The sequence below is a fragment of the Panthera onca genome, chromosome E2 (genome assembly GCF_046562875.1).
Source record: "Panthera onca isolate mPanOnc1 chromosome E2, mPanOnc1 haplotype 2, whole genome shotgun sequence".
Taxonomy (NCBI): Eukaryota; Metazoa; Chordata; class Mammalia; order Carnivora; family Felidae; genus Panthera; species Panthera onca.
Genome location: NC_138353.1, coordinates 42,551,305 through 42,579,203, shown reverse-complemented (window position 1 = coordinate 42,579,203; position 27,899 = coordinate 42,551,305). Strand labels below are relative to the sequence as shown.

Sequence of the window (27,899 nt, the reverse complement as noted above, 5' to 3'; positions counted from 1 at the left end):
TCAAGTCACCCCACTTCCACTACCTCCAGTCTCTCCCAACTACCTGGTAAGGTAGCCATGCCACTGGCCAGCAGCTCCCAGGAGAGGTCTTGGGCAAGGAGGTAATTAGCAGGCTTAGGGAGGCAAGATCCACTGGGGTCTTGGGAAGGAAAATGGCTTGGGTGTGCATTGGGCACTCACCCAGAGACCCCTCCTCAGACCTGGGCTTCAGCCTGAGTAGGGTCAGAGCCCTCCCCCAGTCTTGGTACCCATCTTTAGGAACCTCCACTTGACTTCCTTGGCCCAGCCTCCCTTACCTGGCTCCAGTAGTTCTGAAGATGTCTCAGATAAAGGGCCTCCAAGGTCCACAGGATCGCTGTCCAACCCCTCAGGACCCAAGCCAGCTGGCACTAACCTGTCTGGAACTTGGTCTCTTGCCAAGTCTCCCCCTCGACTATCACTCTTGCCCTGTGCGAGGCTGAGGTGGGAGGACACTGGACATGGGAGGTTCTCCACTCTAGATGGGGTGGGTTCCTCTAACTGAACTGAGGAACCTCCTAATGTGTCCCCCTGCCATTCCCCCGGCCCATCTGCAGCCATTGGTCCTAGGGGTGACTGAAGATCCCCAGGCACGGAGCTGCCAAGAAGCCCTTCACCCTGGGCTGTCCCTGCTGGTGATCTTGGAGGATTAGGGTCCTTAACCTGCACGTGGGGAACAGGTTCCTCCTCATCCCAGGCATCCCTGAAACTGCACACAGCAAACCTCGAGTCAGTGGCGTGTCCCTGGGAGTCTGGGGACTTATCCCCAACTTCCAAGGGCCCTTCCATCACCCTCTCCTTAAGAGTAGGCCTGCTCAGGACAAGTGGGAGAGGGTCTGGGCCCTCACTGTGAGGCTTCTGCTAGTCCAGGAAATGGATTGAAGATGTTCCGGTAGGGCTCGGTGGGTGACCCAGATAGAAGGCACTAGAACACAGGAGGGGCCAGTCTTGGTGCCCGGGTAGAGGTATAGCGCAAATGCGCCTGAAGTTCAGGCCTGAAACGACAGCGAATGACAAGGATCTGTCCCCGCGCGTCCGTGCTCACACCAGCCTCAGCCAAGAGCGCCCCCACGCTCGGACGCGCACTCACCACCACGCTTGGCCGGCCTACGCATGTGGCACGCTCAAGGCGTGGGCGCGGGGCTGCCTCCCGCTGACGCCCGCCCAACCCGGCCCTGCCTCGCCGCAACACTCGCACGCCCCATCCCTCGCCTGTCTTTAGCCCTCACACCCCCGCACGCGGAACCGCGAAGCCGAGAAGCCGCACATCCGAGCCCTCGAACCACGGACGGCGGGTACAGCGTGACGCCCCGGCGTCCACTGGCGCCGCCTCCTGGCCGCGGGGAGGGAACGCAGGGCGGCGGAAGACCCGGCACCGCGTCGCCCCCTAGGGGCCGGAGGACAGAGCTACATCCCACCCCAGGCCCGACGGCAGCTGCCCGCCCCGGACTCCAGTGAAAGCACTGAGGCGCGCAGCCCTCGCAGCGTCCTAAGCCCGCCGCCGCCTCCTGCCACCCTCCGGGCCAGGCGGCTTGGCTCCACTCCCACCTTCGGGGCCCGCTTACTTGACTCGACTGCTCTATCGGCCGGGAGGAGCAACGACTACCAGCCCAGCTGTTCCAAGATGCCCACTCACCGGACTGCTGGAGAGCGCCGGAAGCGGTCCGCCTGCCGGCAAAAGTGGTGTAGATGCTGGAGGGTGCATGAGTGGGTGCCTGGGCCGGGAGGGTCGAGGGAAAGGGTTTGTGGGAGTGGGGGGAATCTGCTCTTGAATGCACGAAGTATGGGCAGGGGGTGCCCCACTCTCTGTCAGCAAAACTGGGAGCATTCACAACTCAAGAGAAGAAAAGTGTGGGCCCAAGATCCCAGGAGTCCCCTGGAAAGAGAAACTTCCTAAGCCCAAACCAGCAGCTTGGGGTTGCTGGGAACCAGTAGGGGTATCTTTATGGAGGGTAGGAGGAAAGGGCCCCTCCTTTGCAGTCCTCAATCTTCTGCCCAGGCCCAGGCCCCAAGACACAGGTTTGTATGATTCCAAGACCAGATGGGGGACTGCTGTCTGGGCTGGAGGGAGGATGGGGGCAGGGAGGCCTCTGGGGTAGGAACTACCCAGGCCTGCCAGAATCCACCAGGCCCAGACCCTCCACTCTGGTGCATTCCTGTCACTTTCACCTACACCCCCTCCCCACAAAGTCCAGCCAAGGAGGCTGGGACTGGGGTCAGGGTCCTGGAGCCAGAGATCGTAACCCAGGCCTGCTCTTGCACTTACCTTTTGGGTGAGCTCCAGCAACTCAGTTCTCTTTAAGCCTTACTTGCCTGTAAAAAAAGAAAGTCATTCCTTTTTTTCCCCCTGGGGTTGCCACAAGGACTTGGAAAGACCCTCCCATATGTCAATGTCCACTGGCTGCCAGCATTTGGGCTATATTCATGCCCTCCCCATCATTTCACCCTCAGTCAGGGGATCCTGAACTGGTGAAAGTTACCTAGAGACTTGACCTGTGAGATCCCTCCCAGCTCAGAGGTATGAGGTCCCTTTAGGGCATGTGTGCCTGGCCTGACACTCCCCAAAATTTTGGGAAGATTGTAAGAAGGTAGGCTATGTGGCCAGAAGAACACACTGTGCCCACAACATGCTCTGGCCCTTGGTTCCTGGGAGGGGAGGGGGCAGTGGGTACAATGACTTCCTTGGCTCTAAAGCATGAGCCTGGAAGTTGCCGGAGGAGCAAACCAGAGTGTCAGAAGCAGGCACGGTGGGAACAGCATCCTGCCCGCCCCATCCTAGCTGCCACATCAGCCCCCAAAGTCCAGATTCTCAGACCAGGTTCCTAGGAGCCTTCTTCATGAGCTAATCTGGCTGCCAGAGGAGCTTTGGAATTGTCCTGCTCCATCCCCAGCTCCCAGCCGGGTCCTCTGGTCCCATCCTCCTAGAGCTTTAGTGAGCATCAGGACCAACCTTGGCTCCCTCCCCAACTGTCCCAGGGCCGCCCCATTGAGTCATTGCCTCCTGCTCCCTCCCTCTCCTTCTGTTGCCCACTGTCTGCCCACCTCCAGCCACCAGCCAGGCCTCCTAAGAGCCCTAAGAGCTGGGGAGACCTGCTGGCAGGCACACATACCCCTTCAATACCAGAAGCAGGTAAGAGTCCCCAAGCCACAGGCCATAGCTGACCCCAGCACTGCTGGGCACAGGCAGACAGATCGAGGGTCAGGGTCAGGCCTTAGTTTATTCACTCCACAATACAATGTGCATTGTAGCTACATGAAAACAGTGTTGTCACTTCTGTACTTCCAGCACTTAACATATGGCCTGGCATAGAACAAATGCTTAGGGGCGCCTGAGAGTGGTCACGTTACTCCTGTCCCCATGAGGCTCCCTATCCTTGAGCCAGATGTAAGCCAGAGTCACAAATAGATTCAGAGGCTGTCTGAAAAGGAAACAGAAAAGGCAGAGAGCTGCAGGATGCACAGTCCTAGGATGGCAAAGATATAGATAGAAATGGGGACATACTGAGGCCTAGAGGGGAACACTGGGGGCTGGACCTGGAACAAGCCCAGGCTGCTGACCACAGGAGGCTGTATGGGCTGAGTTTGCAGGACTGAGCAGTGACTCATGGGGCCCATCTCTGTGGCTCTGCTGGCAACAAAAACTACTCACAACAGCTTTTTCCACTGAGATCATAAAATAGGGTTGGACCTCCCTCTCTTGCCCCTTCCCCAGCCTTCCCTCAGCTTCCCATTCCTTGCCAACATGAATCAATCCAAAACAGGAGAGGGGCTATGGGCCTAGTGATAAGAGACACAAAGTCATTGCCCTCACTCCATCCCAAAACTTGCACACTCTCTTAAGTACTGCCCTAGATAGCAAGGGTGACAATATCCCCAAACCTTCCAGATCTCTCTCACTTTGGGCCAAAATAAACTCCAAACTCCATACTGGCCTGAAAAACTCATCTGACCACAAATCTTGTCTGTTTCCTCTACCTGGAAAGCCCATGCCCATCTCCCCTGGTCAAAATCCTTCTTCCTTCAAGGTCTGGATGCAGCTCAGGGTGCCCTGAAGGCCATGTCTGCCATCTTGCCCAGTTAGGTGGTGAACCGCAGACAAGCCCCTGACTTGCTCACTCTCCTACATCCCAAGTGCCTGCCTCTCCCTGGCTGTGTTCACCTGCTTTCTCCCCCTCTATCTCTGACTAACTGTCTTCCTGGCTGTCCCACCATCCTTAGTTACCCAGCACCAAGCCAGGAGCCGCCTGCACCCTCTCACCTACACCTTTGGTAGTGTGATTGTGTGAATTTGACTTCTACTACGTTTCTAATCTAGAAATTCTCAAAGGATGTGGTCTCTGTTGTCTCCCTTGAAGGGAGCTGATTAAGATTACAGATTTCTGAGGGGTACCTGGGTGGCTCAGTCAGTTGAGCATCCGACTCTTAATTTCAGCTCAGGTCATGACCTCACAGTTTGTAGGTTCAAGCCCTGCATTGGGCTCTGTGCTGATGGTGCAGATCCTGCTTGGGAATCTGTCTCCCTCTCTCTCTGTCCCTCCCCCGCTTCTGCATGCATGCTCTCAAAATAAATAAACTTAAAAAAAAAAAAAAAAGATTACAGATTTCTGGGTCTGCATAGCCTTGCTGAGTCAGAACCTTAGGGCAGGCCCAGGAATCTGCATGTTTGACAGATTCTCAGTGATTGTGATTCTAAAGTCTGAGAATGGCTGCCTGCCCTCTCCAGCCTCTTCATGTCCCCAGGCTGCTTGAACAGATACAGGCCTCCCATCCCCAGCCTTCTTTTCTACCAGTCCATCCTCCACCTGGGGTTTCATTCATTCCATCTGATACCAATTGCGTTTGAGCTCCCAAAAGCACATTACTGCCCACACCACACTCCAGATCACAATTCTCCCAGACCAACTTTCTGCCACCTCCAAAACTCAGCAGTGTCACCCCTCAAGCCTTTGTGTCCCTGGCTGGTCTCTCCAGAGTACAACACCCACTGCTCCTAGCTTTTTGCCATGTGTGCTCTGGGCATCCTTTGTTTATGCTGTTCTACCTGGAATGCACCCACCCAACTTTGCCTATATTGTCTGAATCCCTACACACACTCTCACCCACACTAGCTCCTCCCAAAGCCTTCTCAAATCTCCTCAGGGCCCCACAGCACTTTCCTTGCTCCTTGCCTTGCGATATAAGACCTGTAGTGGCATGGGGTGCCCAGGTGGCTCAAAATACTTCTTGGGGTACCTGGGTGGCTGTTGGCTGATTTCAGCTCAGGTCATGATCTCATGGTTTGTGAGATGGAGCTTTGCATCGGGCTCTGTGCTGGCAGCATAGAGCCTGCTTGAGATTCTCTCTCCCTTTCTCTCTGCCCCTCCTGAGCATGTTCTCTCAAAATAAACTTAAAAAAAAAGACCTGTAATGGCAAACATTTATGATCCCTTACTGTGGGCCATGCTGTGTACTAGATTCTTATTTTGTCATTTCATCCCGACAGCAAACTTATAAAATAACTGTTATTCTGTCTTAGAGATGAGGACACTGAGGCTCACAGAGTATATGTAGCATGCCTAAGCTGACATAACTGGTAAGTGACAGTGGACTGTTTAACTACCAGGCCCTATCACTGCCAAGTATAAACAATGTGAGGGCAAAGCTCAAGTCACTCCTCCTCCCATTTTCCCATTCATAACACAGAAAAAGTAAATGCTTGTTGACTAAATATGTAACCTTCACAGCATCCAGAGTCCTTCAGATCTATAGAAACAGAAAGTAGGTTAGTGATTACCTAGGGCTGGGCAGTAGGGGATGAGGAGTGGTTGCCAATAGGCACAGGGTTTTCTGGGGATAATTAAAATGTTCCAAACTTAGATTGTGATGAGGGTTGCACAACTTGTAAATATATTAAAAACCACCAATCTGTATATTTTAAATGGGTGAGTTTTATAGTATATTATATACCATATGTTATATATGTTTTATATATATAGCATATGTTATATCTCAATATAGTCAGATATTTTCTTAAAAGTTCTTCAGACACAGTGGAAATTAAATTTGGGACTGATACTACCTAAGGGTCTCCTTTCTGTTCCTAGATGTTTCTGGACCCCACACTACCTAATTTGTAGTGTAAACTCATAGAGTAACCACCTCCCTGGATATTGGCCTCCCATCTGCCATGTGCAGAGTATTTCTGTTTATTTGTCCTACACCTGCCTCCAGGTTTTCAAGGAAGGCTTATCTGGTCCCAGTATGTAGTGGCTGCATCTTTGGGTACCTGGGGATCTATCTTCTGGGGTCTCTTTCCCTGCTGGTCTCCCCATTTTCTGTGACCCTGTGCCCATACAGTGATCCCTGGACTACTACTGCAGGCCCCCTGCTCAGGGGACCATATTGGGAAGGGAGGAAGGAGAAAGGAAGAGGGCCAGCACGCCTAACAGTCCTTCCCAGGATCCCCCTCCATGCTCTATCCTAGAAGCCCCAAGGCAGGCAGTTGCAAGTTTCTGCTTCCCTCACTAGATACCCCAGTTGCTCCCACCCCCACCCCTAGAGCCACCCCCCCATGGACACAGGACACCCATCCATCTGAGAGATATTTAATGTGTCTCAGGTTCAAGATACAAGACACAAAGCAGGTACTAACCCCAGGAAAGTTACCTGCCACCCAGACAGCCCCCTTATTACTTCAGCCAGGCATCCCAGCCCCCAGAGCAGTGGAGTGGTGGCCCTGGAATACCTGGCTTCTTTCCTATTTGGGGAATGTCAAGGTGGTAGTGTCCCAGAGGCCACTATCTCCCCTCCTTAGAAAATATAGACCTAGGGATCTGAAAGTTCCAGACTTGGATGCAGAGCAGCATATCTTCAGAGTGACCCCTGCCAAGAAACAGCCCTGATCTGAAGCGAGGCCCAGCCCTGTGGCCTTGATCCTGTAAAAGAAAGAACTATGGCCCCAATAAATGTCAGCAAAGTGTAGGAGATAAAGCAAGAATTGGACACAGATTCCCACTGCCCCTCAAAAATTGGCTATAGGTAGCTGACCCAACAGGTAACAAAGCCTAAGGTTGAGACCTGCTCCACCTCCCACCCCAGTGCCTCTGAGGACCAGCCCCTCAAGGAGCCTCATTGCCAGGGTGCTGTCCTTGAGCTGGTGCTGGGGTGAGTGAAGGGCAGGAAAGGCCAGCATTAGCTGTGGAATGAAGCCTTGCTTTGGGGGCAGGAACAGCTGCCTAGAGTGACTCCCGGGGGGTCCACTGGGGAAAGAGCATCAGCTTCCCAAGTGGGTGGGCCTAGCTCCTAGAAGCTCTGGACTGGGTCTTTAGCCAGGGTAAGGGCCTTAGTGAAAGGGACGATGGCAGGAATTAGGAGCAGGGAGGGTAGTGAAAGTGCCCCTGTGAGGACCAGCCCAACACCCTTCTGACCTGCCACAAGGAAGCCCAGTTGCTAGTTCAGGCTCCTCTGGCCCCCTGTCAGGCTAAGTGGGCTCCTCTGCCTCTGCCTATTGCCCAGGGAAGACTTCCCATGGGGGATCCAGCCTCCTACTCCTCCTTGAGTCTTGGGCTACAGCCGGCTACCTTTGTTGAACTGGATGCACCAGTGGGAGTTGGCTGTGCCTGGACTAAGATGGGTGCGGTCCTCATATCCCATGAGGGGCTGTAGCTCCTGCTGCTGGGGGATGTCAGCGCTGCTTTCACTGCGAGAGCGGCCAGCTTTGGCTAGGCTTGGGGGAAAGGCGAAGCTAGGGCGTGGATCATACGGCAGGTTGAAAGGGTGCTGAGGCTCTTCAGCAGCCAGTGGGCAAGGAGGCAAGCGGGTCACAGTTGGGGCTTGGGTACAGGGTGGGGATGCCAGGCTCTCCAGGGATGAGATGCTTTGGTTCCAGCCTGTCTGCATGTCCACAGGCACAATCTTGGTGGTTTCCGAGGACACGTAGACTGCCAGATCTCCCTGCCCACTCTTCCAGGGTAGCTCCTTCTCTGCACAGGTTGGGGAGGGGGGGATGATGCGTGGGCTTGGGCACACCTCAAGGCTCCCTAGGGACAGAGAATACACACGAACTCATTAGTAACACATTGGAATCCTTCTCAAGTATAACTGCATTTTCATAAATAAATTCATTCCACATTTGCCCTATTACATCCATTTGTGTAATTAGTTGATGAATGCCTTGCCGAGGGAAAGCACTACAGCTGGTTTTGCTCTCATGGTATCCTCAGCACCTAGAACAGGCCTAGGCACATAGTAGTTGCTTGGCAAATACTGACTAAACAAATGAAAATAACTAAAGCAAGAGAAAGCAAGAGCCAGGCAGGAAAAAAGCCCATCTGCGATCAGCCCTCACCGACTTGCAGCACTGGCATAAGAAACCATATCCTGCCAGGCCCATCCCAGAGGAGACAGCAGTGAGGGTGAGGAATATCTCAAGGCTCTACACCAAAGGCTTTGGTGCTGGACACCCTGCCTGAGCACCCATAACAGCCCTTTGGTGGGACAGAGCCCAGGAGTGTGAGCTCATGCAAACCCAATAGTAGGCTAACACTGTGCCACAAAGGGGACCTGAGCCAGGAGTCCCAGGACTGCTGGCAGCCAGGATGGAAGACTGGGCCACTGCATGGCAGGAAGTTGGAGGTTCTGAAAGAGGAAACCTGGGAAAGAGAAACCCCTGGACACCTACCGCCCCCTGCTCTCCAAGTCAAGCACGATGCCTTGCGTATAACAGGTGCACATACATACCTGCTCATTGATAAAGTCCTGAGCAGTCAAGTACAGTATGAAATGTATTGATGCTGTGATTGGAAGTAAAACTACCTCTCTTAAAAGACCTGGAATATTACATTTTCACAACAACGACCAAACTAAAACAGCAAAAGAATTCAGTCTTCACCTTTGGAGGATGCTTCACTGGTTTGAAAACCGATTAGTGAAAGGAATAAAATCAAGCATTTATCTATTCCAGTATGAACTGTACCTCAAAGTAACAAAGTCATTGACGAGAAGTTTTTTTAATAGAAGAATTGCTAGTAACGCAGACGAAAAAACAATGTAGAAAATGACCACTGTACAACCCTGGATGAAATGTTGGATCTAGCAATGATCATCAGTGACTGCTAAGACTGGTGAAACACTGATGGCGAACTTCATAATGGACGGGGCTAACATCTGAACCCAATGATCAATATTAACCTCACAAAAGAGAAACAGTGATATGGGATGTGTTTCCTGATGTGATACAAACTACACCATTGCTACCTCTCAAGTAAGTATTCTTACCAAAACATCTAAACTGAAATCTGATCTAGATTTAATTGCTGGTTTAAAGGAAATAAAAGGCATGGTGGAACATATTAAATGATGCTTTGGGGATGCAATCAGCAAAATCCAGACAAGGAAAGACTGTGGAACAAATAACCAGATTATTTCAATAAATACATTGGAGGGACACCTAGGTGGCTCGTCGGTTGAGCATCTGACTCTTGATTTTGACTCAGGTCATGATCTCACAGTTGTGGGACCAATCCCTGTGATGGGGTCTGTGCTGTAACGCGGAGCCTGTCTGGGATTCTGCCTCTCCCTTTCTCTCTCTCTCTGCCCCTCCACTGCTCACGTGCATGCATATTGTCTCTCTCAAAATAAATAAATAAATAAATAAATAAATAAATATTTTTTAAGAAGAGCTTTTAAAAAGGTAATAATGGGGCGCCTGGGTGGCTCAGTCGGCTAAGCGTCCGACCTCAGCTCAGGTCAAGATCTCGCAGTTCGTGGGTTCGAGCCCCGCGTCAGGCTCCGTGCTGACAGTTCAGAGCCTGGAGCCTGTTTCAGATTCTGTGTCTCCCTCTCTCTCTGACCCTCCCCCGTTCATGCTCTATCTCTCTCTGTCTCAAAAATAAATAAACGTTAAAAAAAATTTAAAAAAAAAAGGTAATAATGAATAAATACATTGGAAGGGGAAAAAGGAGGTATGGGGACCTGTAAATCAGGGCTTTTCAACCTTGACACCACTGACAAGATGGAACACAGATACTTTGTTGTAGGGCTGTCCTGTGTATCACAGGGTATGTAGCAGCATCCCTGGCTTCTACCCACTACATGCAAGTGCACCTCTTCAGCTGTGGCAACCAAAAATGTCTCCAGATATTGCCAGATGTCCCCTGTGGGCAAAATCACTCCACTACCACCCCCTTGAGAACCATTGCTGTAGGTTAAAAGAGACTTATCAACCAAATGTCATGTGAGGGCCTTATCTGGATTTTTATTTTAACAAACCTACTGTAAAAAAAAGAATATTAAGACAATCAGGGAAATTTGAACACTGGATATTTGACAACAGGGACTTTAGATATAATAATAGTACTGCAGTTGTATTTTTTAAGAAGAATCCCTATCTTTTAAAGATGCATGCTTAAGTATTTATTGACAAGGTGATATATTTGAGATTTGCTTCAAAAGAACCCAGTGAAGAGAGGGGCATAGGTGAGGGGAGAGATGAAATAAGATTGGTTAGGAGTAGGTAATTATTGAAGCAGGGTAATAGGCAGTTAACTTTGTGATTCTGTCTATTATATATTTTGTTATTTTCTATAAGAAGACATTTTCAAACGACACTTGAGGATGCTGGAGCCAACTAGCAATGATATGAGTAAGTTAGGTCTCCACATATGGAAAAATGTATGTATTGTTTTTTATCTGCTGTAATGCCATTTTGATGAATTCAGGCTCCTCCCCCAGGTCAGGCGGCCACTTTCACCAGGTGCTCTCTACCTGAGGGCAGGTGTGCTGAGCATGAGTCACAACAGAGCCTGGTGTTAGGTTTGCTTGTCACCTCATATTCCTAGCTAGACTGTAAAGGGAGGCAATGAGGCAGTGAAAAAGGTGTAGGTTTTGGGAGTCAGATGGGTCAGGTTCAAATTCCAGTTCTGCTGTGGGTTGCTGGACAAATCCTAAGTCCCTTTTTTCTCTACGAACTCAGTTTCCCCACCTTGGTTATTGTGAGGATTGAATTAGATCAGGTATGTCAGATTCCTGATATAAAGGAGATGCTCAGGAAATGCTGGTTGGTAAAGAAATGAGTAGGAAAAGGGAGTTGTCTGGAGGAAAGGCCATGCGTGAAGAGGGAAGAAGGCAGCTGCACAGCTCCCGCTTGCCCCAGGTGGGGGTGGGGGGCTGGGAGGAAGCCATTACCTGAGACCTTGACCTCTTGGAGAACCTCACTGGTGGCCCGAGCCACAAAGATGATCCCCTCGTCGTCCTCCTTCTCTGTCTCCGAACTGTCACTCTCTTCCTCCTCCTCAGACTCCACAGTTAAGATCACAGCAGCTGGACAGGGACAAGAGCTGAGTGGGGGTGGCCAGCCCAGCAGCTGCCTCTTGGTACTGCATGACGGCAAACCAGCTCCCTGTCCACCCAGGCAGAGCCCACGGCTGGCAGAGCCTCCCCACCTTATCTTCTGGCTCTTTCAGCACTGGACTAGTGGGTTGGGGCTGAAGAGGAAGCTAAGTGGGGCTACAGAGCCCTAGGAGGCCACCAGAGACAGCAGAGTCCTCAGAGGAAGCCAGGAGGGAAGTCATACTTTCTAGCTCCTCCATCATCTTCTCTCAGCCCTGAAGCCCCATCATCAACTGAAAACATGAGCATCAGGAGAGCTGGAAGACCCATCAATGCTCAGCTCATCCAAAAAACTCCTGGTTTTGTAGGCAGGACACTGGGCCCCATGGGTGACCCATCCTTCAAGCTCCCCCCTTCTCCATGACACCTTCTCCCTGTCCTTAAGGCCTCTAACCTGTAGTTATATACTAGATACCTCCTGTCACAAATTAAGAACTGCTTAGAACATGTCCAGCTTTGAAATCAGGTAAGCCCAAGAGGTCCCTGAGGGACGGAGTCTCAGTCCATGGCACTGAATGTAGCACAGAGGAGATCCTCCAGGTTTTGGCTGATGGGCCTCTGCCCCCCACCCCATCCTCAGCTCCCCCCACCCCCACTCCCTGCTTGCCTGTGTCCTGAACGCTCAGGTTTCGAGGAGGTTTCCCATTTGTGGCCTCAGTGTTAGCTAAACCATCCTTCTGAGGACCAAGAAAAAAAAACCCTAAGTCTCTGGCCCTGGCTCAAAATCCCAACCCTGTTGTCTGGTAGGGTCTTCCTGACACAGTTGGGGAGGGAATCTATATCAATCCCAGTGGTTCCATCAGCCCTTGGCCCCCCAGCCAACTGTAGAGTCTAAGTAACCTATGCCCCAGCAAGGGCTCTGGATGCCTCAGCCTGGGCTGAATTAGGCACTCTTGGAGCGCCCCCTCCCCCTGACCTCAGGAACCTGCCTTTCTCATGCTGGGTCACTTCTGGTAGGAGGTCCTGCTGCCTCCCAGGATGTGACCACAAAGCAAGACGCAGATCTCCCTCAAAAGGGCTCACCTTACCCTTCTGGGACTCTAGGAAGATACAAAAGGGAACCCAAACTATTGCAGCCACCAAGACCCTGAGGGTTAACCAACTAGGGGTTCCCCTGGGCTGGATTCCAATACTTGAGAGCTCAAAACTATGTGCCATCAGCCTCCAGCCCCAAACAGAAGTCCCAGAGAAAGCACATGCCTTCTTGCGACTGGTCTTGCGAGGTCGTGGCTTGCTCTTGGTGAAGCAGATGTTGTGCTTGGTGGACTTAAAGGACTCCAGCCGCCGTTTCATGTTCTGCTGGAAGACCTCCTTGTCCTGCCGTTCCTGTGCATCCTCTGAGATGAAGTGGCGGCTGCAGCTGGCTTTGTACTGGCAATGACAGGCCCACCCTGCCATGAGGCCAGGAGCCTTGGCCTCCCACAGGAGACCAGGCCATAGCACCATGTGCACGATAGACCCTCCCAGCCCCATTTTTCCAGAACTAGCCATGGATTAAAAAAACAAAAAGTACAAAAGGAACCCAGCCAGACACTCTGCATTCTCAGTTCACTGGGGGAATAACTTCCCTTTATCACTTAACCTATCCCCCCAAATCTGGCTGTCCCTATCCTCCACACTACCCTTCCCCAATTTTCTCTGATATGAGGTAACAAGAGGCAGGGGACCCTGTATCTTGTCCCTTGGGGCTGCAATGAGACTGTGGGGGACATTTCCTTCTTTGCCCTTCCATTTAAGGAGCCTGGTCCCTGTGCCTGGCCCACACACCCCTATCCAGCTATATAGGATTCTCCCTCTACGAGAAACTCTCCAGCCAGCCATTTCTGCAACAACCTTGGACTTTCAGAACTATCTCTCCTGACACCCTGGACTCTTTTGATCCCAAAAGCCACCTGCACCCAATTTAGGTCCACTCCCATCATCTATTCCTTCCCACTCTTTCTCACAAACACCAAGCCCATTACATACCGACCTAGACTGCCAAAAAGAAGTACTGCCATCTGGTCCAAATCACCTTATCTGGGCTCACCTCCCTAGCACGACCCTTTCTTACAACTTGTATTTTCTGCTGCCCCAATCCAGTTCTAAGAGCTCCCTTCAAGTTTTCCATCTGCCTTCCCCCACCTAATCACCGAGAGGGATCCCTCTTTGCTGGGGGTGCAGGAATCCAGCTCCCTCACAGGCGTACCCTGAACCCTGGCCTCCACTTTGCTCAGCCCATTCCTCCCTGCCTCCATCAGCTCCCTGCTCCCTCCCATTTCCTGGCCCTCCAGCACCTTCACTCCTTCTCTCATCATGCCAACCAGCCCACCACCCTGCTTTTAAGCATGCCCCTGGCCCATTCTCCCCTGAAGAAAGCCTTTTCATTAAGGCCACTACTTCCCTTTTGCTGCCAAACTTTTATACTTTGATTCTGATACTTTCCCTTATACCCATTACTTTCTTAAATACCAGAAATACAACTCCAGGGTCCACAAGTCCACAGTGCTTTCTCCCTGGTCACCAATGCCATGGCATGATCTCTGGTTAGGCACTGGCCTGACTTCTGTGCAGCCTCCAGCCGTCCTTCTGGCCCAGGCCTCCAAGACACCATCTGCTACTGCGCATCTCCTCTCCTTTGCTGGTTCCCATTCCTTTTCTCCCATGTGCATTTCTCACAGTGTTGTCCTTGGCCTTCATGTCTCACCTCCAAAAGCTCTCTGCAGTGAACTCTCCATTCCCCCAGCTTCAGCTAGCCCAGTCACAGACATCATGCAGCCATCACACCAGCTGCATGAATCACCTGGGCGATTTATTAAGGCCATAGATTCTTAGTCCCATTCCACACTACAAAATCAGAATCTCCAGGAGGTAAAGCCAGGAATATGTAGTCTAGCAAGCTCCCCCAAGGGATTCTGATGTTTCCAGGTGAGGAAATCTCTGACAATAAAGACTGTTTATGTTTATTTCCAGCCCTTATCTCTGAAACTATAATCTCATATTTGTAACTCCATACTAAACAATCTGTCTCTCTCTCTCAGATAACATTTCTGTGAAGAACATGAAGAATTATGGCAGAACTAGTTGAGTAACCATACCCAAAAATGCTTGATCCATGGCAGTCTAGAGGAAAGTCTTTAGTAGCATGCCACAGGGCTCTGTCCTCAGCTCTATCCTATTCAACTTTTTATGTTGATTTGGATAAATATAAAGTTAACAGGCTTAGCAAATTTTCACATGATGTGAATCTGGACAGATATTTGGTGCCAAACATGGGATCCAAACGATGCACTGATGGGCTAAATCAAATAAAATGACATTTAACGGGGATAAGCACAGTCTTACTCCAGTTTTGTTTTGTTTTGTTTTCTAATTGATTACATAAGAACTGGTTGAACTGCACCCATTGACCAATCTTATGCACACACATCCATAGACAACCAATCGTTATGTACAACCTGATGTGATACAATACATAATACAAAGCACACCTACTCAATGTTCCTGAATCTGACCAGGCCTCTAGATTTAAGTACCAGGAAATACAGGGGATGGAGGAACATGTTAAACATCGCCACTGGAATATAATTAGCAAAATCTACAAAATGGGAAATTCCCTGAGACAAAGTATCCAGTTTTTTCAATAAATAAATAGCAAGTGGGAGAAAAGGAGAAGGAAGTATTAGAGATTTTTTTCTTTAATAAAGAGAAATATTTACCAAATGCAAAATGTGGGCTTTATTTGGATCCTGATTTAAACAAACCACCTGGAAAAAAGATGATTATGAATACTGACTGGATATTTCATGTGAGAAGAAATTATTGTTATTTGTTATAAGCGATAATCACACTACTATTTTATACATACATTGTATACGTAGACTTCTTGCCACATAGAGATACATATTGAAATATTTAGAGGTGAAAAAAAAAAAAAGAAATATTTAGAGGTGATATGCTATGTCTGGAGTTTGCTTTAAGATAAAAAAGTGTGGATGGGATGAGGTAGAGGTACAGAATATAACAAGATCAACCATGCATTGATAATTAGGGGAGCTGAGTAATGCATAAATCAGTAATTTTATTCTGTCTAGTTTTGTGAGTGAGATGTGCCTTAAGAAAAAAGTAAACAAAATGAAACAAAACCCCCCACAGGTTGGATGAGACAGAGTTGAATAGCCATTAACTGAGGAAGACATGGGAGTATGCCTGATTGTAAGGACATTTTGGGGCCTCAGAGTGGTAAGACAAAGCTGGAGGGATTCAGAACATCGGGAAGAGACTTGCAAGTTCTAGAACTAAAAAGGTAAGAAAGCCTCTATGCCCTGCTGTGGTCAACCACATCTAGAGCTGCATTCAGGGCCTTGTTTCTTATGACCAGAGAAGACATAGGGAGACAAGGGAGAGGGGATGCTGGCCTGAGGGCAAGAAGGACTGTGTGAAAATGAACTGTCTTGAAACCTTTGAAGGCTTATTCTGCAGAGCTGCAGACAGTCAAATTATAACCCGTGCCAGCAAGTTAAAGGAAGCCAGTTCTGTCTCAACCGTAGAAACAATCTTGACTGTTAAAACAGCCAGGAATGGTAACAGCTGCCTTCCCATTTCTGAAAAGTTCAAGGTAATGGCATGCTGCCCCCTTGTGGGGTTGCAACAGACTCCTTCCTGAATGGGTTGGACCATTCCAGCCTGAGCTTCCTGACCTGCATTAGACTAACACTACCTACAAGAGATGTCTGCCTTCCCCATACTAAGCTGGTCCCACAGGCTTCCTCAGCACTTCTGTTTCTGCCTGTGACCTCATCAAGCCTTCTGTAGTCCATCCCCTCCTCTCCCCCTCAAGACAACCACTCAATCCTATGTGCTCCTCTCCTTTACCACCACCCAACTCTGATCCAGTGTTTCACTCCAGCCTCCCAACTGGCTCTCCCAGCCTCGCACCTCGCCCCTCCAATTTGGTCTATGCTCTGCTACCAGAAGAAGATATCTTTAAACAGTGCTTATATCAGCCCAACCCTTTCCAAAAAAAAAAAAAAAAAAAAAAAAGCTAAATGTTATTACAAGATAATGCCCATGCTCTTCCACTGGGCACTTATAGCTCTTCACTAGCTGGTGCCAATTGCCTCTTGAGCCTGCAGTCATGGTCTCCCCAGACCACTCCCCCAAATGCCCCCCACCTCCACTCCCCTTTGGAACTCTTACACCCTCCCTGCTCTCACCCTGCGGCGTGGCTTGTAGAGGCCTCCACAGAGCAGATGGTGCATCACAGCATCCTCACGGTCCCGGCCGCTGCGCACTGTGTCAATCACCTGCAGATCCAGACACGCTCCACTGCCACTCTCCCTCCTGCAGGAAGCAGGGAACATGTGTGCTAAGGAGGGGCCAGGAGGCACAGGCCAGGGGAAGAGCAAAAAGCAAAAGTGCCCACAAATCTTTCCCAGAAGGGATGCAGAGAGAGGGCCCAAGAGAGAGGAGCTTGAGGAATTGGAGGGGGGTTCAAGGACTTACAACAGGTTCGTGACAGATGTCTCTGCCATAGAATTGCGGCTGGGCATAGAGGGCAGAGTGAGACCTGTGGAGGACAAGATATGGCCTCCCTGCTGGGGCCAAGACAGAGGTAAGAAAGCAAGCAGATTGAGGGTACCCCAGACAGTCAAAGGGTAATAAAAACAACAAGAGTTAACACTTATTCTGTTCTTTTGATCATCTAGGTACTATGCTATGCACTTTACATATTGAATCCACAAAATTCTGTGACATATGTATTCTTATTCCTGCTTTCTTACAACAGAGGAAACAGGCTGAGAGAGGATAAGGGACTTAACCAAGGTCACAAGTCTATAAGTGATAAGACTTGAACTGCATCTCCTGACTCTAGAGTCTAGCTGTTTCTCAACTTTCTCTACTCCTTGCCAGACTCTGAATTCAGCATCAGGTCAGGCTGGTTTCTGCAGGTGCCACTTTACCAGTCTGCTAGGAATTCCCAACTCCCCGCTCAGGTCCTACCTGCTTGTCACTCCCTCCTGCCCTGCTCTGCTGGCTACCCACCACTGGCTGCTGGCCCACCTGGTCCACGAAGCTGATGGCATCCCGGATGTTGAGTCGATAGTACACATCCCAGATCTGGTCCCGGATGCGGTAGGCTGACCGTCGCATCAGCAGCTGACTCAGGTACTTCTTGTCAAACTGTTCCCACCTACAGAAGATGTCAGGCCCAGGCCTGAGTCCCATCCCCAAGGCCCAGCTGGCTGGCCCTTCCTCAGATGAGGTAGGGGCACTGCCAGCATCAGCCTGGCTCTCTTGGTATAGGCCTCTCAGCCAGGGAGAATATTGAAGCTAGTCCCCACCCTTATGGAACTTACAGCATTATAGGAAAGCCTGACATTAAATTGAAGTTATTACAAATAACCAGAATTGCAACAATAACAAGAACTACAAAGGATAATTATAGAGTATGATAGGGATTCGTCCTAGTCAGCGAGGCCAGGGAATGCCTCCCTAGGGACTTGATGCCTATAGTGAGATCTGAAGGAGAAACAGTGGTTAAGAAGGTGAGAAGGTAAGAAAATGTTCTAATACACAGAATATGTGCAAAGGTCCCAATGGCAGGGTAGGGGAGCACAATGAGTCCTGAGGTTCTAAACCAGGGTCCATGTAATTAGCAGGCAGACAGTCAAGGACAGAGCACAGCATGATGAGGCTGGAGTCTGGAAGGTGCCAGACCACACAGGGCCAGGCAGGCCTCACTGCGAAGACTTGTCTTATCCTGAGAGTACTGGGATGCCACTGAAAGGGCTCCTGGCAGAGGTCACCCAGCCCAAGCCTGGCTGTGTCCCTTCTCAGAAGTGTGGCACATCCCCAGTGCTGCCCTGGCTGGTGGGTCTGCTGCTGCTGAAGGAGCCTTGGGGGAGCTCCCTCACCTGTCCCTCCAGTAGTGATAGCCATGGTGCCCCACAACGTCCTCCACTGCAGCCAGAATGTGGTCAAAAGTCTAGAAGGGGGGTGGGTAGGGGGACTGGATCAGGACTCTGCTTAAAATAGAAGGAAGAGAGGTATAGGTGGAGGGATGGGGTTCTGGTACCCACGTGCTCATGCAGCTCCTGGTTCAGGGTGGGTTTGTGATGCTCACTCCTCTTCACCTTCAGCCACTTGACCAGTGGCTTGATGGTTAAGCCCTATGGACAGGCAGCAGGTGAGCCCTGCCCTATCCAGTTCCCTGCCTTTCTTTCCCCATAATTAGGCCTCAGCTTCAGTACCTCCACCTCACTGCACTCAAGGTCTGAGAAGTCAGGCCCCTGTATCCCCCAATAGAAAGAAGAGCCCCTGTCCCAAAGGCTCCATGCCTCCCCCAGGGCCTGTTGGACCTTCTCCCTACCCAGCCTCATGGGCTCTCCCACCTGCACAATGACTGTGAAGAAGACCACCACAATAGTGGTGGCCACAAAGTAGTCCTTGGCAGGGACCTTGGTCTTGTCCAGTAGGATGACGAGAGCGAAGGCCACAGCCCCACGCAGGCCCCCATAGGACATCACCACCTGGTCAATCTTGTCCAGAGGGACCAGCCGGAACTGATTCAGCACCCACGTCTGCAGGACTACGCCTACAGCAGGAGGGAGGCCAGTGGGAGCAGGGCTTTGGTAGTGGAGGACCCAGGAGTGGATGGTACCAAGTATCTGGGCTAAGGTCTGACAGGGGCTAGGAAGGATGAACAATAGTGGGGAGGCTTAGGAATTGACAAGGATATGGACTCAGACTAGGAGATGAGCTGGGGTAGGGCAGGAAGTAGAGTGGGAAAGCAGAGGGTGCTGGCAATACCGAGGGCTCGGAAGAACAGGATGAAGAAGAGGGTGCCCAGCACCAGCCCAGAATCCCAGGCCCACTTAGAAGAGTCCACAGCCGAGATGCCAAGCAGCATGAAGATGACTGTCTCAGCACAGCTGGCTAGAGTCTTCATTGTGTATTTGACAGCCGTGCGTGACTTATGGGAGATGTTGGCCTCCACGTACTTCTTACAGCCTAGGCCACACATAGTCACCCTGGAAGAGGAATTGACAGACAGGACAAGTAAGGAGGGGTTGCAGAAGCACAGCCTCTGGGGTTCAAGCGTGCTGCAGGAGGGGTGTTGCCCATCACAGGATGTCAGACCATCAGGGCTGAAGCCCAAGGAGGCATGGAGACAGTCTCAGAACAACTAGTGGGGCTCTTAGGATAAGGGTCCAAGTCTCCAAGTTCCCATTCAGTGCCTCCTGGAGAGGCAGGTGGGAGAAACATGCTCTGACTAGCATCCTTTCTAGGCACCTTTTGCAGTACTGTAGCCACTAGAGCCAGTGGCACCAGGCCTTGAGATCCACTTCTAGCTCAGCCTATACCCCAGAGAGCACTTCAGGAAGAGGAAGACTAGGTTCTGCAGTGCCCAGGGCAATTCTAGAGGTAGATCCTGAAATATGACGTGAGGTTTACTGTCTTCCCAGGGGAATTTGAGGCTCCCACTACCACAAGGGCACAGGGAAACCTATTGCCTCCTTAGGGTCTTGCTTCTGTCCATGTGAGGGGCAACCATCTCCAATGCCCCCTCCCAGCTGCCTGCATGCAAGGCCCCCAGGACTCACGCAAGAATAGCAGAGAGAGAGGCCATTTCAGCAGTGAGGTAGGCTGCATAGGCGAGGAGGAAGACCAGCAGCGGCTCGATGATGCGGACCCGCTTGGTGAAGCGTGTGGTCAGGGCCAGGAGGAAGGCAAAGACTAAGCCCACGGCTGCCCCGCCCAGACTGACCACAAACAGGGAGGCTGGGGGAGGAGTGGGTTGTCAGCGTGACCCCTGGCCTGGACCCCACCCGGGCGGATAAGACTGCTGCCTGGCAGGGAGTAGAGGACAATGCCCACTGTACTCCCAGGGGTCAGGATCCCAGAGCCAGGATCCCAGGAAAGCCCCTCCTTCTCAGGTTCTCAGGGCCCCATTTCTCTATAGAGGAGAATGAGGCAACCCAACAGCCTCCTCTGTCCTGATGCAGTAGGGGGCAGGACTCAGCAACCCAGCCAAAGCGGGAAAATACTGACCGACTCCTTTCAGGTAGTCAGTGGCCTGCACATTGGCAGAGCCCATCTCCACAAAGGAGTTGCAGACCTTGTACAGCACCTGAGTGAGAAGATGAGAGTCAGGAGAAAGGAGGGGGAAGGTTCAACTGGGACTACTGGGAGAGGGTGAAATCTGAGATTGTATTTCTTACCCAGGGAACCCAGGGAAGGGTCTGAGCATGCTCAGACACCCAAATAGTCAGAGCATGGCAACAGGGGTCAGGGAATGGCAGCCAGCTGAGCACTCTCACCACGGTGACAGCATCATTGAGCAGGGACTCGCCAAAGACGATGATAAAGAGAGTGTCGTTGACATGCACCTCCTCAAAGACAGCCAGCACAGCCACAGGGTCCACCGCTGAGATGAGGCTCCCAAATAGCAGAAAGTCCAGCAAGCTGGCCTGCACTCGAGGGGCTTTTGAGGGATAGATGGGGGACAGCAGTTGGCGAGGTATCCAGTTTCCCACAGCATTCCCTGTGACAAGCCCTGGCTCCACCCCCACTGTGGAAACAAGGATACCCAGAGAGGACTTGGGATGGTGAACACAGCATCAGCCCGCAGGTCAGGACACTTGAGCCTAGGGCCTGGCTTTGCCACTTACCAGCTCTGTGATGTTGGTGCTGTCACTGTCACATGACTTCTCTTAAGCCATGCCTCCTCATCTGCCTACCTCACGAGATTGCTGCAAAATCAACCCAGGAGATGGCTAAGAAAGCTCTACATAACCTGAAAAGTTAAGGTGGCACTGACAATAAAATCTGCAGCTACAGTAATAAGAACCACCAGCAGGTGGAAATTGGCTGCTGACTGGCTTTATTAGGGAGATAGTGCTTTCTCCCACCCTTGTGGTTCTCAGCCTAAAGGATATGACACTCAGAATACTCAGCAGAAGGGGTAGGGGCTGTCGATCTGTGAGGGCTAAGTATGGTAGGAAAAGCACCCACCGTTGGGAGATCTTGAACATGTCATAAAATCTCTGTTAGCCTGTTTCCTCATGTATATATTGTGCTCATGTATATATTGTGAATAATAACAGTATCTACCTCAAAAAGTCCTTTATTTAGCCAGAGTCTAACACAAAGTAAGTACCTAATAGATATTACCTATTATTAGGATTATTATTATTACTATTATTGGTACTATTATTATGGTCTGATGTCCTCCCTTCCCTTCCTGCCCCAAAGAGTTCACTCACCCATTAGGAAAACCAGGTAGGAGGCCTCAAGTAGAAATTGCAAACCTCTCTTTGTACCTTGGAAGAAGTCTGAATTATCAACATTCCGAGTTGAATGGATTTTGGTGCAGGAAATAAGGAAGAAGGGAGCAGGAAAGGCAGTCTGAGGGCAAAGAACCTCAGTAAAACAGACCTCTCCTGCTAACCTTTATCAAATGAGTTTAAGGGCCTCTATTTCTTCATCTATTAAATGGGACAAATTATACCCCAATAGAGTAGCTATAAAGAGTCCATGTGATAAGTAAAGATATAATATCCAGGGTAATGTATTGCATTCTGTGGATGTATACTATGGATTTATCAAAAATAATAAAGGCACCTGGCTGGTTCAATCAGAAGAGCATGTGACTCTTGATCTCAGGGTTGTGAGTTTGAGCCCCATGCTGGGTGTAGAGATTACTTTTAAAAAAATCTAAAGGGGTGTCTGGCTGGCTCAGTCAGAAAAGCATGCAACCCTTGATCTTGGGGTTGTACGTTCAAGCCCCACGTTGCATATAGAGATTACTTAAAACTAAAATCTTAAAAAATTATTATAATAAATAAATAGATCTTAATAAAAAAAATAATAATAACAGAAAACCACCCTAATGTGGCCTGGGCAGAGCCAGGATGGCTGGCCCTCGCAGGAATGGTGAATTGTGCCTCAAGGGAGCAAGGCTGGCAAATGGCAGTGTGGTAACAGAGGGCAGGAGGCAGCAGTAGTAATGCAGGCTTCTCAGCCTCAGCAGCCCACACACAGCTGGGAGCCAGGCCTCTGCTCAGCTGTCATGCTGCAGAAGCCCAGACTCAACTGGCAGAGACCTAAATGAAGGCTATAGGCCCATCTGGAGTATTGCCTTGCACTCCAGGTGGGAGGGACCTAAGAACTCTCAGGGCATGGCTCTTGTCAATATGGGATCTCCAGAGGTGAAGAAGGGGGTTGGTCCAGGTTCTAGGGTCACTCACCCACAAGTCCAGCCTGCTGCAGGCCCCAGAGGGCAGCACCTGTTGTGAAGGCATTCCAGAGTGTGCCCACCACAGCATAGGTGAGGATGGCACCCAAATTATCAAAGAACAGCCGGCTAGGCATGAAATAGCCTGAGTCCAGCACAATAGGAGGCAGCAGGAAGAGGAAGAACGTGCCTGGCTCCAGCTGGTACTCAGCTTTCTTGGCCACAGCCAAGACAATGCCTCCAAGCACCAGTCCCAGCAAAATCAGCAGGCAGCTCTCAGGGACCAGTGATGTCACCTTCCGAGACAAGTGAAACACTACAATGCAAGAAGAGGGCAGGATGCATCAGCTTATTGGACACACACACACACACACACACACATACACACACGTGTGCACAACACATATACACTGGCCTATCACCTCCCACTCTTAGAAGATTATCCAAGGTCAGGAACCCTGACCCTGAGACCAAGGAAAGAGAAAAGAAATGCAGGACTACTAGAATCTCCAACCTCCATGCCCATAAACCCTCCACTGCAGCTAGAGTTGTCTGTTTCTTGGTGTTCCTGTCATGGTAACCTAGGCCTTTGCTTGCTATTTCCATTTCTGGCAATGCCCCCTCCTCTCTACTCTCATCCTCAGGGCATCTCACCTTTCTCTGATCTCCCTTATCCGTAACCATTATTTGAGCCTCAGCAAATGTTATTTGGTATATTTCTGTGTATAACATAGCTGTAAAAATCAGGGCCTCTAGATCCAGGCTGCCTGGGTTTGAAGACTACTTCCTCTATTTACTAGTTCTGTGACCTCAGAGCACATAACTTCACCTCTCTTTCAGTTTTCTCATCAGCAAAATAGGAATAAAAACAGTAGTGATCTCATAGGATTGTTGTCATGTTTAAATAAAGCAATCTACTCAATAGCACTTAGCCCAATGCTTTATCGTAATCACTCAATAAATGTTACCTAATATATTATTGAGTCCTGCCTCCCTAACTAGACCATAATGCATATTATACCTCCTAACAGCACTGTAGACCTCCTAGCCCAATGTGCTTTTCATTATAATGCCTCAACTAAGGAAACAGTAGTTGAAAAACATTGGGTTTAGCGGTAAGACGATCCCTCATTCTTCAGGCTCTGTAGCTTTCTAATTGTATGATCACAAACTAATTTACCTGAACTTCAATCTCTTCTCCTATAATATGAGAAAACTACCTATTACACAAGGTGGGTATAAAATGATACAGTGTGAATGTGCCCACCAGGATATCACACATATAATAGGTTCTCAACAAATATTAATTAAAAATGACTCTGAGGAAGGGACACCTGGCCAGTTGAGTAGGTGGAGCATGTGACTCTTAATCTTGGGGTTGTAAGTTCAAGTTGGGTACAGAGATTACTTAAAAATAAAAAATCTTTAGGGGTGTCTTGGTGGCTCAGTTGGTTGGGCAGCCAACTTCGGCTCAAGTCATGATCTCACGGCTCGTGGGTTCGAGCCCCGCGGTGGGCTCTGTTCTGACAGCTCGTAGCCTGGAGCCTGCTTCGGATTCTGTGTCTCCCTCTCTCTCTACCCCTCCTCCGCTCGCACTCTGTCTCTGTCTCAAAGGTAAATAAACATTAAAAATAATTTTTTAATAAAAAATCTTAAAAAAAATGACCGGGGGAAAATAATGACAGACTTGTCCCCCAGGAAAAGAAAACGAAGCATGTAATGGGTTTCTAGCACTATCGCCACTCCTACCTTTCCCCACTAAAATAAGTCATTTTGTCCCTCCCTTGGGCCCTGAGATCTCAAGTGAACAACTCTCCCCATACTTGGAGTGGCAGGTAGTGAAGAAGCCTCCATGTTAGCCTATGTGAGACCCAATGCCAAGACAGTGCCCTTTGGAAGTCGTATCCAAAGGGCTTCAGGCAGTTCCTGGTACATAGTGGGATCTATATAAATATTTGTTGAATAAAAAGGAAAACAAAAGAAAACAAACCTTCTAGTAATAAAGCTGAGGGAAGGTATTCCAATCTCTCCCCTCCTCTGTGAGAAGGTTTTTTGTTTTTTGTGGTGTGTGTGTGTGTGTGTGTGTGTGTGTGTGTGTGTGTGGCTGTTGAAGAGGCTATCTTTGCCTACCCCCAGAGGAGTTGGCATCCAATTATGGGGGAAACTACAGTCATTACTATAAACCCTAAATAAGACAAGAACTTTCCTACAACCCATAGATCCTCAGTAAACCCAATTCTTGGTTCCCAAATCTGAGGCTTCTCCCACCTTACTCTCACTGCTGACAGACCCTAAGGCAAATTCAGTCATAGATCTGCCCATACACATCCCTCCCTACTTTTAGTTTCCCTCTCCTCTCCTTCAGGGACTCTATTCCATCCTCACCTCCACAGCATGCATCAGCCCCCACAATGCAATCCAAAACCCATCACCAAAGTCTGCTCTCAGGCAGAAGTAGGCTCCCTGAAGGCATTTCAGCCCCCACTTTCCATTATTAATGGGCTGACAGAACAGAGTGCAAAGTTCTTCTGTCCCTGCCCAGCAACTCCTCCCCACCAACAGAGTCCCTTGGTAGGGGGGTGGTGGGCAGTAGAGGGGCAAATTCTAAGCTATGTAATTCCTACATGAAGACTGTATTGGTGAGACTGGAGTACAGGCTGTGCCAGCATAGCTGGGGAGTGAGTAGCAACGCTCAGCTATAATTAGTCACCCCCAGAGCAGAGCCTGCAGAACAGGGAGAGGGAGGAGGGTCTCTGGTGGGAGGAGGGGCCACTGGCTGCTCAGAAGTGGGGAGGCAGAGGCAGAAGTAAGGAAAAGCAGCTCTATTCAAGGTAAGCAATGTGAAGCACAAGTTGTGCAGACAGAAGGAGGTCGGCTGTACGAAACCACCTAGTGTAGGCAGCATATAGTAAGCAAGGCCCTGATAAATAAGGTGGGTTTTTGTTGTTGTTGTTGTTGTTGTTGTTTTGTTTGTTTGTTTTACCCCTGAAGTGGGAAGAATGTAGATCTGAATTATGGGCGGGGGGGGGGGGGGGGGGGGGGCCGCTAAGCACACCTAAAGAATAGTGCATCTATAGGGGAGCAGAAGGGGACTAGAGAAAAACTGACAGTCTAGTATCCCAAGAAAGTGGACACTTGGACGTGGTCTCCTGGGAAGACTGCTTCTTCAGGACTAAGATGCCTGAGCTTTCCGGAGAACGCTATCCCTTCAATGTCCCCACTCATCCTCGTCGCTGACAGAGGGTTCTAGGAGGCTGGAGATTGCTGGAGGAGGGGCCAGACCGAAGGGTTTACTGCAAGGGTAAGAGGGGAGCAGAGAGGGCAAAGGAGTCTAGGGATGAGGCTGGAGAGAGCAAAGGCAGCCCTTAGGGAAGGCAAAGCCTCAGACCTCCCCCGCGCGAAGGGGAGGAGGCAGAGCCACAAGAGAGGGCGCAGGAACTCTGTGAGAGCCCGGATTTGTGGAATCGGAGCCTGAGTCCTGGCACTGTGTAAGAAGCCGGCCCAGATCTGGCGACTAGGGGGTGGGGGTGGGTCCGCTGCCAGCCACCGGCCTGGCTTTCCCACAGACGCACTCACCTATTTTGGCCAGGCTGGCCACCAGGATCCACAGGGCTACCAGGTAGGGCGCCTCCACCTCGTGCCACTGCCAGCGGAAGAGCGCCAGCCCTGGAGGAGGCTCGCCGGGCGACCCTGGCTCCCGGGTGGGCTCTTCGGTTGCGGCCGCCCCCGCCAGGGGCAGCCAGAGCAGCGGTAGTGCTGCGCACAGCATCCTGCCGACTGCCTAGCCGCCCTCCCGGCACCGCACGGCCGCCGGCCTCGCGTCGCCGCCGCGCCTACCGGCCGCCCCCGCGTCACGAGCACGTGGGGCCCGCTCCCCCCAATCCTGGCTCCGAAACCCCCAAGCCGGGTCCGGACTCCTAGACCGTGCTCCGGGCGCCCGGACTCTGGACCCCTGCTCCTCCCCCACTAAACCATTCTCAGCTCTGGAAATCCCCCAGTGCAGCTCTCCCCCAAGTCCCGAAACCTATTCCTTCGAGTCAGCTCCTCCAAACCTTCCTCAAAGCTCCCCCGACCCGGTTTCAGAACTGTAAGCCCCCACAGCCTTCCAGAGGCACTACTGTCCCACCCGCCCAAGGCTGCAGCCTGCGGGGGGGGAGGGGGGAGGGGCGGGGTCCAGGCCCGAGGGGCGCGTCTCCACAGCTAGTGCAGACCCGCGGCGAGCTGCCCACTGCTGTTACCAAAAGCTCGGGCCCCGACGCTGCCCCGTGCAGACTGCAGGTGGCAGTGCGCCGCCGCCCTCCGGAGCCTAGGACCCCCTACGGGCCCCCGCCCAGACCAGAGCTGCGCACGCGCATTGGGCGCGCCCAGAAAGCCGTGAGGGACAACGCTGTCCTCCAAGTCCCCAGAAACTCCAAGGCCTAGATTAGGCCCGGCTCTCCCCAGGCTGAAAAGAAAGCTGTTCCTCTTTATCTCCCAAACCGAGGAGCACCCGGCCACACTTTCCATCAAACTACAAGGAAGTCTCCTCACCTTTTTCTTGAAACTGAAGGGAACGTATCTTCTTTCCCTAAACTATGGAAAACCCAGCCTATCAATTCCCTTCAAACTAAGAGGGATCCACTCACCTTTTCCCCCAAACCTGAGGAGGCATTCGGCTAATCTCGCCCCAAACTGAGGAGGACCGACTCCATTTTTCATTCAAGCTGAGAAGCAACCACCCCACTTCTTCGCCCAAACTGAGGAAAAATATGTTCTACCTCCCCACTCAAACTGAGTCATCACATCATTTCCCAGAGCTGAGGGGCATCTTCTTACCCCAACTAAAGGGAAATCATCCCACCTCTTCCTTCATACTGAGTGGAATGTATTTTCACCTCTTGCTCCAAACTTAAAGGGACCCATCTGCATGCTTTCCCCAAATGATGTAATCCCATCCACTTCATCCCTCAAACTGAAGGAATCGGGGCCATCTCATCCCTAAACCCAGGGAGACCTGGCTGGCCACTATCGGAAGAAATATCCGCGCCACCTGCCCGAAGAATTCCTTGACCAGAGCGCAGCCTCATCGCCCCCAAGCCCAAAGAAAGCCTCCCTGACATGGGTGCGCTCTTGAAGGCGGGGCGCGAGCTTGGGTTTTCCCGCCGGCCGAGCCAGTGAACTAACGGAATCACGATCGCGCCCTCTGACTGGCTGGCGACAAGCCTCGCCTCCAGCAGTGGTAGCTCCCCACTGCGTGTTCAGGGACTACTCTTAGCTCCACCTCCTTCCTCGGCCCCGCCTCCGTCTGGCTCCTCCC

General features: G+C 50.8%; 2 protein-coding genes across 7 annotated transcripts in view; both read right to left on the bottom strand.

The window, feature by feature from the left end:
• The window catches only part of PLEKHG4 (pleckstrin homology and RhoGEF domain containing G4), a 37,050-nt gene extending 33,956 nt beyond the window's left edge, over window positions 1-3,094 (bottom strand). Inside the window, exons 1-3 of one of the 2 annotated variants that reach the window (XM_060650481.2) lie at window positions 2,285-3,094; window positions 297-1,013; window positions 44-139 (exon numbers count right to left, since the gene is read on the bottom strand). In XM_060650481.2, the coding sequence (XP_060506464.2) occupies window positions 44-139; window positions 297-807 (607 nt within the window). In that variant the 5' untranslated portion in view covers window positions 808-1,013; window positions 2,285-3,094. Of the gene's footprint in view, window positions 1-43; window positions 269-296; window positions 1,014-2,284 lie in introns of those variants that run through there. The other variant, XM_060650482.2, reaches the window with a different exon arrangement.
• A 3,494-nt stretch (window positions 3,095-6,588) lies between these two features.
• Window positions 6,589-27,784, bottom strand: SLC9A5 (solute carrier family 9 member A5). 5 transcript variants are annotated; one of them, XM_060650503.2, is made up of 17 exons: window positions 26,180-27,784; window positions 22,617-22,919; window positions 20,688-20,851; window positions 20,419-20,497; window positions 19,971-20,148; window positions 19,177-19,397; window positions 18,759-18,961; window positions 18,447-18,536; window positions 18,282-18,352; window positions 17,428-17,557; window positions 16,870-16,958; window positions 16,581-16,707; window positions 15,084-15,131; window positions 12,586-12,756; window positions 11,993-12,062; window positions 11,182-11,316; window positions 6,589-8,036 (listed from the first exon to the last, which is right to left on the bottom strand). In XM_060650503.2, exons 1-17 carry the CDS (start codon window positions 26,370-26,372, stop codon window positions 7,564-7,566), a joined length of 2,745 nt encoding a protein of 914 aa, XP_060506486.1. In that variant the 5' UTR covers window positions 26,373-27,784; the 3' UTR covers window positions 6,589-7,563. The 5 variants fall into 5 exon arrangements, with proteins under 5 accessions (XP_060506486.1, XP_060506487.1, XP_060506488.1 ...); XM_060650504.2 differs by having other exon boundaries at window positions 11,993-12,059; XM_060650505.2 differs by lacking the exon at window positions 15,084-15,131.
• Between the last annotated feature and the right edge of the window lie 115 nt (window positions 27,785-27,899).

Excerpts from the sequence above, each read along its gene's own strand:
- SLC9A5 (XM_060650503.2), bottom strand. The coding sequence starts at position 26,372 with ATGCTGTGCGCAGCACTACCGCTGCTCTGGCTGCCCCTGGCGGGGGCG. Across the intron at positions 20,852-22,616 it reads GCAGCAGGCTGGACTTGTGG|CCCCTCGAGTGCAGGCCAGC; the intron begins GTGAGTGACCCT and ends ATCCCTCAAAAG. Across the intron at positions 20,149-20,418 it reads TGACTACCTGAAAGGAGTCG|CCTCCCTGTTTGTGGTCAGT; the intron begins GTCAGTATTTTC and ends CTCCTCCCCCAG.